Source organism: Trichechus manatus, unplaced genomic scaffold, assembly GCF_000243295.1.
Source record: "Trichechus manatus latirostris isolate Lorelei unplaced genomic scaffold, TriManLat1.0 scaffold00027, whole genome shotgun sequence".
In the NCBI taxonomy this organism is placed as follows: Eukaryota; Metazoa; Chordata; class Mammalia; order Sirenia; family Trichechidae; genus Trichechus; species Trichechus manatus.
In genome coordinates this window covers 23,020,275-23,029,752 of record NW_004443963.1, presented here as the reverse complement: position 1 = coordinate 23,029,752, position 9,478 = coordinate 23,020,275, and the positions used below count along the sequence as shown (strand labels likewise).

General features: G+C 44.3%; 1 protein-coding gene across 1 annotated transcript; it reads left to right on the top strand.

Moving 5' to 3' along the window:
• The first annotated feature begins 3,718 nt into the window (after positions 1–3,718).
• Positions 3,719–8,817, top strand: PRR13 (proline rich 13). The gene is made up of 4 exons (XM_012554823.2): positions 3,719–3,735; positions 4,402–4,444; positions 5,350–5,732; positions 8,173–8,817. Exons 2-4 carry the CDS (start codon positions 4,426–4,428, stop codon positions 8,215–8,217), a joined length of 447 nt encoding a protein of 148 aa, XP_012410277.1. The 5' UTR covers positions 3,719–3,735; positions 4,402–4,425; the 3' UTR covers positions 8,218–8,817.
• Positions 8,818–9,478: the final 661 nt, after the last annotated feature.

Sequence of the window (9,478 nt, the reverse complement as noted above, 5' to 3'; positions counted from 1 at the left end):
TTCCGTCAGTACCATTCGGTTCTAGATCATATGCTACCTCCTGAAATGGTTTAACATCGATCAAGTATATTTGGCACAGTGACTCTGTGTATTCCTTCCATTTTTAAAAAATTTTTTCCTGCATCATTCAATATTTTGCCCATAGAATCCTTCAAAATTGCAAATTGAGGCTTGAATTTTTTCTTCAGTGCCTCCAGCCTGAAAAACTCCAAGCATGTTCTCTTTCCTTTTGGTTTCCTAACTCCAGGGCTTTGCACATTTCATTATAGTATTTTACTTTGTCTTCTTAAGCTTCCTTTTGAAATCTTCTGTGCAGCTCTTTTACTTCATCATTTCTTCCATTTGCTTTCACTGCTCTACATTCAAGAGCAAGTTTCAGAGTCTCTTCTGACATCCATTTTGGGCTTTTCTTTCTTTCCTGTCTTTTTAATGACCTTTTACTTTCTTCATGTATGATGTCCTTGATGTCATCCCACAACTTATCTGGTGTTTGGTTGTTAGTTTTCAATGTGTCAAATCTATTCTTGAGAAGGTCTCTAAATTCAGCTGGGATATACTCAAGGTTGTACTTTGGCTCTTGTGGACTTGTTTTAATTTTCTTCTGCTTCAACTTGAACTTGTACACGAGCAATTGATGCTCTGTCCCGCAGTCAGCCCCTAGCCTTGTTCTGACTGATGATATTGAGCTTTTTCAATCAACTCTTTCCAAAGATGTAGTCAATTTGATTCCTCTGTTTTCCATCTGGCAAGGTCCAGGTGTATAATTGCAGTTTATATTGTTGAAAAAACGTATTTGCAGGGACTAAGTTGCTGGTCTTACAAAATCCTATCACGTGATCTCCTTCGTGGTTTCTATCACCAAGGCCTTATTTTCCAACTACAGATCCTTCTTGTTTCCAACTTTTGCATCCCAATCACCAGTCATTATCAATGCATCTTGACTGCATGTTTGATCAATTTCAGACTGCAGAAGTTGTTAAAATCTTCAATTTTCTCTTCCTTGGCATAGTGGTTGGTGTGTAAATTTGAATAATAAGTGTATTAATTAGTCTTCCTTGTAGGTGTATAGATATTATCCTAACACTGACAGCATTGTACTTCAGGATAGATTTTAAAATGTTCTTTTTGACGATGACTGCGATGCCATTCCTCTTCAATTTGTCATTCCCAACATAGTAAACCACATGATTGTCCGATTCAAAATGGCCAATACCAGTCTGTTTCAGCTCACTAATGCCTAGAATATCAATCTTTATGTATTCCATTTCATTTTTGACTACTTCCAATTTTCCTAGATTCATACTTCGCACATTCCATGTTTCGATTATTTATGGATGTTTGCAGTTGTTTCGTCTCATTTTGAGTCGTGCCACCTCATTAAATGAAGGTCCCAAAAGCTTTACTCCATCCATGCATAAGGCAGACTCTACTTTGAGGAGGCAGCTCTTCCCTAGTCGTATTATGAGTGCCTTTCAACCTGTGGGGCTCATTTTCCAGTAGTATATCAGACAATATTCTGCTTCTATTCATAAGGTTGGAGCCCTGGTGGTGCAGTGGTTAAGAGCTCTGTTGCTAACCAAAAGGCTGCTAAGTAGTTCATGTCTACCAGCCGCTCCTTGGAAATTTTATGGGGCAGTTCTACTCTGTCCTATAGGGTCACTATGAGTTGGCATTGACTTGATGGCAATGGGTTTAGTTTTTGGTTTTGGATTCATAAAGTTGCCACTGACCAATTTTTTTAGAAGTAGACTGCCAGGTCCTTCTTCCTAGTCTGTCTTAGTCTGGAGGCTCTGCTGTTAAGATATCAAACAATGTATTTCATTGGGCAAATCTGGTGCAAAAGACCTCTTTAAAGTGTTGAAAAATAAAGATGTCACTTTGAGGACTAAGGTGCACCTGACCCAAGCCATGATATTTTCAATCACCTCTTATGCATGTGACAGAATTGGTGCCTTTAAATTATGGTGTTGGTGAAGAATATTGATTATACCATGGACTGCCAGAAGAACAAACAAGTCTGTTTGGAAGAAGTACAGCCAGAGTGCTCCTTTGAAGGGAGAATGGTGAGACTTTGTCTCACATACTTTTTATGTGTAATCAGGAGGGACCAGTTCCTGGAGAAGGACATCATACTCGGTAAGGTGGAGGGTCAGCAAAAAAGAGCAAGAAACTCAACGAGATGGATTGAAACAGTGACTACAACAATGGGCTCAAACATAGCAACAGTTGTGAGGATGGCAAAGGTTCAGGTAGTGTTTCATTCTGTTGTACATAGAGTCGCTATGAGTCAGAACTGACTCGACAGTATCTAACAATAACAACATAAAACAATAATGGAATATAAGAAACTAATTACAGGGGCTGTGAAGGGGGTTTGGTAGATGAAGGACAAACCCCTTCACTTTCACTCTATACCTCATTATCCTTTTTGGTTTTTAAATTATGTGAACATATTACAGTGAAACTCAATGGGACTGTCTTGTTTTTCTGGGTCTCACACATTTTCCACCTTTGAGAGGGTGCAGTCTTACCACATTTCTAACATTCCTTTCAGTGGAAAATTTTGAGTTTTCCTTCTCTGGCAGGTTTCTGCCTTACACAGGTTACTGCTTTTGCAGGTTTTACTATATCTATCCAACCAAAACCACATACATAAATGTAAAAAGGTAATTTTTATCTTTATCTTAAGGATAATGTAAAGTCGTTAAAGAATTTTAAGCAGTGGCGCAACATTAGATTTGGCTTTTAAAAACATGCCCTAGGCCCTAGATATATGCTTTTGTTTATATTTTGCATTGGTGTCAGAGAATGTATGTATTACACAATTCCTTAAAATTTGAATTATATCAGTATCAGTTGAGACTTGTATGGCTTTGAATGTATGCAATTTTTATAATGTTCTACGTATGCTTAAGAAGAATCAGTGTTCCTCGATTTTTCAGTGCATGGTTCTACATGTGTTTCCTTCAATCAACCTTGTTAATTGTGTTGTTAAAAAAGGGGTGGGGGGCATTGCAGCAATCCAGACGAGGGTTGAGTGATTCCAGACTTATCTGGGAGACAAAATGGAAATGTCCTGGTGTTGGATGGGGTGGGGGAGGGGTGAAGGAGAAAGAGACCTCAGGGATGATTCCCTTCGTTTCTGGTTTACGCAATTTGAGAGAGGGTGGGGCTGCACAACTGACATGAGGAATCCTGGGAGAGATTAGGAAATCTCTGTATTTCCCTCAAGAATGTTTCTTAGCTTCCTATGGATGACCGGAGGAAGCTGGCAATATTAAGGGTTTGGGGCTGGGACTCAGCAGCCCTCCTGGTTTTCCCTAGCGCTCTGTATGTATCTGTATCACAACACTTACCATGGTGTATTCGCATTATACGGTATTGCACCCACTAGACTGTGAGCTCGGATGACGGGCCGAGTACCTTTGCATCTTCAGGACTTTGCCCAGGACCTGACTTCGCCTTTCACCTACCCCCGCACCCACTGCTAATCCCGACCGATGGACCTGCCTCGCCCTAAAGAACCTCGCTCCGCCCCTATAGCCACCGTTTCCTCCTAGCCTAGTAGGATGAGGTGATTGACGAATGTATTGTCCAATCATAACGCCGAGTGACCACTTAACTACCAATTAGACGGTAGCAGAGGCGGGTACCGAAGCATGAAGTAGAGGTGACCAGGAAGCGGGACCTGAGATTGGAAAGAAGAACGAATCAAGCCCAGGTGGTGGTGTAAAGGTAACAGGGCATCCGGATTCCCCAACTCCCTCTTTTCCCCATCCCTGGGTCAGAGATCCCTTCGTCCTTTCCCCATCCCTAGGGTCCCTTCGCCGCTGGGAGCTAGGATCGCCATTTCCTCTTTTTTTTTTTTTTTTAATGGGGAAGGGGATGTGTCTACATATTTAAACGTTTAAGGCTCTTTCTTGAGCTCCTTTCCTCGCTTCTTCTTGAGCGGAGTCCTCTTAACCTGAGGTGGGAGTCCTGCCTCCATCCCCTTCTCTGGGGAGCGGTAAAGTTGTTTGAGATCCTTCCTTACCCGGTGCGGTGGGGTGGTTAAAGCCCTCCTGACTATGTCTCAGGAAGGATAGAGTGAGTGATGGGAACTGCGAGCTTCATGGACTCTGCCCTTCTTGTGAGAGGTTAGAGACCTTCACCAGTGGCCAGAGGTAGTGGAAGGTGGAGGGGCAATGGGAAAGAGGTTCCTGTGGTTAGGGAAATAGGAATGAAATAGGTGTTCAGGGCGAAAGAACGAGTGGAAAGAAACGTTTCTTAGGGGTCCTGGAAGTTAAAAGTCCAGTGGGAGAGCCCACTGTGGGGCGGCAGGCGTTGAGGTTGGTCTCGGACTGTAAAATCTCCTTCCCAGCTCGGGGCCGTCAATTTTTCGCCTCATTTCTTTTTTCTCAGGTTTGGGGAGGAAACACCGGCACAATGTGGAAATCCAATGCCGGTAGGTGTTTGCGAGATCTCTTCTCCCCTCACCACCCCCTATTCAGATGGGCCCCACTACAGGAAGTTTCTGTGTTGATTTTACCCCGCCTCTCCCCTCCACCCAAAAGCAAAATCCTTAGACTACAGAGTTCACTGCCTTCGTCTCTCCCCAGCACTTCCGGGTTCGTTCTATTTTTCTCCCCAGCTCACGCTTCTCTCCCCCACCCTTCTATTCTCCTTCCTCACCTTTCCATTTCTTTTAAGTGTTGTTGTGAGCCATGGAGGCGATTCTGACTCATAGCGACCCCATGTGACAAAATAGAACTGTCCCATAGTTTTTTTTTTTTTTTTTGGCTGTAATCTTTATGGAAACAGATTGCCAGGTCTTTCTTTAGCTGAGCCACTGGGTGGGTTTGAACCACCAACCTTTTGGTTAGCAGCTGAGGACTTAACCATTGCGCTACCAGGGATCCTTTCCTTTCCTTTTTTTTTTTTATTGTACTTCAGGTGAAGGCTTACAGAACAAATAGTTTCTCATGAAACAGTGGTACACATATTGTTAACAACCCCACAACATGTCAACCCTCTCCCTTCTCGACCTTTTTTTTTTTTTTTTGTGAAAACATACGTAGCCAAAGAAGCACCATTTCAAAAAATTTCTACATGCACAGTTCAGTGACATCGACTATGCTCTTCCAGTTGTGCTGCTATTCTCACTTTAGATGAAGGCTTACAGAACAAAACAGTTTCTCATTTAACAGTTAGTACACATGTTGCCCTATGACAATGGTTAACAACCTCACAAGCTCCTTTCCTTTTAAGTACAGGGTGAGAAACTGAGTCTGCTTCTTTTTGTTGTTGTATTTGTTATCAGAGATTCTGGGTAGTTTCTAATCTTAATTTATTCTCTGCTTATTCCACCAGGGCAGCCGGGGCCAAATCCATGTCCTCCTTACATTGGGTACCCTGGAGGTGCCAACCCTGTCCATCCACAGCCTACCAATCCTGCCTGTCGTCCAGGCCCCTTTCCCCCTCCCCCAGGAGTTCCCCACGGGAATCCAGTGTTCCCCCCATGTGGACCCCCTCAACCTGTGCCACAACCAGGGTATCCAGGATGCCCACCCCCAGGACCCTACCCACCTCCTGGCCCCCACCCTCCTCCATGCCCACCACTTGCCCCTGGAATGCCTCCTTTGAATCCCTTGGCTCCTGGCATGGTGGGACCAGGAATGGTGATGGACAAGAAGATGCGGAAGAAAATGAAGAAAGCTCATAAAAAGACGCACAAACACCACAAGCATGGCAAGGTCAGTGTTCCTCTGGAGCCCTGGTAGAGAGGGCGTGCTCCCTCAGAAGGCCTGTGAAGGCTGGGGCTGGTTGAGGGGGAGTCATAGTCTGATGCTATGTAGGATGGTGACTGTGGTGCTTTGATAGATAGTTCTTCCTTTTTGTGAAGGATTCCCACGGATAATCTTGAGAAGAAATGTCAGGCTTATTGGGCCTATCCAGTCGGGGCTAGGCTGAGCCTAAAAATAGATGGCTGAATCAAAAGGCTTTCTTGTCTGCTGTTCCCTCTCCCAGAACTTCTTCCCCTTTTCTTCACCCCCGCCCCCCCCCCCCGCCAAGCCTATTTTTAACAAGCTGGACACATCCACTGAGTTTGTCAAAATGTCGATTAATAGGGTCAGTCCTTTGACAAAGCAAAGTCTTAGATAATAATTAACAGAATAATAATCTAGCCCTAATTCCTGGAGCTCCTTCCTCTCCTTCAGTGTTTTCAAGGCGTTGTGTTAATTACCTAGACCTTTTTGTCCTACCATTCATCAAGGAAACTGAGGACAAGGACAGGTGAGTGACTCAGCCTCAAGCAAAGCCTGGGACTAAGAGGGTTTCATATTCAGACCCAAGGCTAAGTATCTCTGTTCTCACCAAACCAAAATTGTTGCCATCAAGTTGATTCCAACTCACAGTGACCCTATTGGACAGAGCAGAACTGCCTCATAGGGTTTCCAAGGAGTGGCTGGCAGATTTGAACTGCTGACCTTTGGTTAGCAGTTGAGCTGTTAACCACTGCTCCACCAGGGCTCCTATCTCTGTTCTAACATAGTGTTAATTAGCAAGGGTAAGAGCAGCTCACAGGACAACTCCAGAAGGGTTAAACTTACCTAGATCTTGAGGAGGCCTTAATTTGCATCTTAAGGCCCATGTTGTTGTTAGGTGCTATCTAGTCAGTCGATTTCAACTCATAGCGACCCCTGTGATAAAGCAGAACTGCCCTATAGGTTTTTCTAGGCTATAATCTTTACAGGAGCAGATCGCCAGGTCCTTTTCCTGTGTAGTTGCTGGGTGGGTTCAAACCGCCAACCTTTCTTTCAACAGCTTAGGGCTTAACTGTCGCTCCGCCAGGGCTCCTTCTTAAGGCCCATGTTGTTGTGTGCCTTTGAGTGGACTCTGACTTATAGAGACCCTATAGGACAAAGTAGAACTGCCCCACAGGGTTTCCAAGGCTATAAACCTTTACAGAAGCAGACTGCCACATCTTTCTCCCCTGGACCGGCTGGTGTGTTCGAATCGCTGACCTTTTGATTTGCAGTGAGTGCTTAACCACTGCAGCACCAGGGCTCCCTCTTAAGGCCCATATTAGGCCTTAAATCCTGATTCTGAGTCTTTGGTGAAAATTTGAGGAGAATGAAAGATGAGACTGAATGGGGAAGAAATTACCCTGGAGACTCAGAAAGGTTTTTAATGGTACCCCTGGTGGTGCAATGGTTAAGAGCAACAGCTGCTAACCAGGAGGTCAGCAGTTCAAATCCACCAGCCGCTCCTTGCAATCAATTCCACGGCCATGGGTTTTTTTTTGGTTTGTTTGTTTTTTATTGATGGGATTAGGGAGACATGGTGGTGGAGTGGTTAAGAGCTTGGCTGCTAACCAAAAGTTTGGCAGTTCAAATCCACCAGCTGCTCCTTGGAAACCCTATGGGTCACTATGGGTCGGAATCGATGGCAGTGGGTTTGGTTCTTTTGGTTTTGGTGGTGCAGTGGTTAAAGCACTCAGCTACTCACTGAAAGGTTGATGGTTCGAACCTACCAGCCACTCCTCAGGAGAAAGACGTGGCAGTCTGCTTCTGTAAAGAGTTACAGCCTTGGAAACCCTATAGGGCAGTTCTACTCTGTCCTGTAGGGCTGCTGTGAATCTGAATCAACTCATGGCAGTGGGTATTGATGGGATTATGCATATAAGGAATCTTGAATGGAACTCTCCTAGCCTTCTCTCCCATCTTCCCCACTTTCTTCCAGTGGGGCTTGGGAAAAAGTAGAGATACGTGCAGACGCAGCTGCCATTTCTACTCACTTTTCTTAGATTCATAGCCACTAGGGATTTTTCATGCAGTTAGTCAATAGGCATTTATAAGGTAGCAGCTGTTTCTTAGCATCGTACTATGCTAGTGCCTACAATTTATTCCTTGCCTAGGCATTGACTCAGGTAAAGGAAGTTGCATACTTCCTCCAAATGCAATACTTTATATTCTGTGCAATGATTTAGGCTGGTTTAATCCATTCTTGTATGCTTACTGCTGAAAGAAACCCTTGTTTTTGCTCTAAGGGACAGTTTGGTTCAAACCTCCTGATTTTCTTGGGGAAGGAGGGGGTACCTGGGTGGAGGGGTGGGGCATTAAAGAATGGCCACTGGGGTGATCAAGGGGCATTTGGATCTGATGGTATCTCCTCTCCCCTTTCCCCTTGCAGCATTCCTCCTCCTCCTCCTCCTCTTCCAGCAGTGACTCTGACTGAATACAGGCCCTGGACCCTTCCCTCAAGTCTCACCAGTTCTGCTCTCCCATCAAGCTTCAGATGCCATGTTGTACTGAGGGAAATTAACCCTTGTACCTCCCGCTTGAACCTCACCTGCCGCTCAGCCCTAACTGGCTAGGGAAAGTGGGAAAAGGATTGCCATGGGCTTGCAAAGATCTTCTTGCTTCCTGGATAGAATTTTTAGCTGATGAGTTTAGCAGGGGAGTTGTTTTTTGAAGATGATGAACTCTTTGAACTAAATGCTGAAGACAAGTTTAAGATTTGTAAAATGTGATTTTTTTAAAACTTTCTTTTGTAATAATGGTGGTCGAGGGTGTCTTGGAAATTTAATTATATAAAAAAAAACCCTGTACCTTTTTTGTAATGGGGGCATACTTCAGGGGTTCAGTGGCAGATACATTTCCCAGTAGGCCTTTTATTGTTTGCACTAACTGCAAGGCTGCTGGGGAGTGGAGTCCCTTTGGCTGGTGAGCTCTGACTGCCATTTGGGAACCTCATTTCTACTCTTTAGCTCAGTGTGATATTTCAGGTCCTGCTCTTATCCTCCAGCTCTTAGTCCAAATAAAGCGATTTCTCCTGGTCTCTGTTCACCTGTGCCATTACCTTGGCTGGGCATAGCACATTTAACTACTTTTGCTACCTTCCATAGACCTTTTAAAGTGTATCAGTTTTATAGTCAGGAACCAGAGCAACAGTGAGGTAGATAGTGTACTGTCCCTGTGTTTCTTAAGTGTGAGGAGCCTTCAGAATTGGTTCAGGCATAGTGGAACAGGCTTTGTGTCTTCCCTTTGATGAGTGGATATGGGCCTTCAGCATAAGTTTGTGTATCTGCTACTGTAGAGGTTCTCAACCCTGGCTGCCCACCAGCTATCAGAGAGAGTAATTTGGGGCTGAAGCCCAAATCTGTTGAATAAGACTCTTTCAGTATGGGGCCCTACAAATCAGTGTTTTTAAGAAACTGTGTGGATGAATTGATACATAGCTCGAATCAAGGGACACTGGTTTACTATGTGCCATGTTACACATTGGGTTCTCAAAGATATGTCTAGTGGAGGAAAACGACATCTAAAGGAACTAATTAGTAAAGATAAACCCCATTGCTGTTGAGTCAATTCCGACTCATAGTGACCCTATAGGACAGAGTAGAACTGCCCCATAGGGTTTCCAAGGAGTGGCTGGTAGACTGAAACTGCTGACCTTTTTGTTTAGAAGCCAAGCTCTTAATTGCTGCGCCACCAGG

Excerpts from the sequence above, each read along its gene's own strand:
- PRR13 (XM_012554823.2), top strand. Across the intron at positions 5,733-8,172 it reads AACACCACAAGCATGGCAAG|CATTCCTCCTCCTCCTCCTC; the intron begins GTCAGTGTTCCT and ends TTCCCCTTGCAG.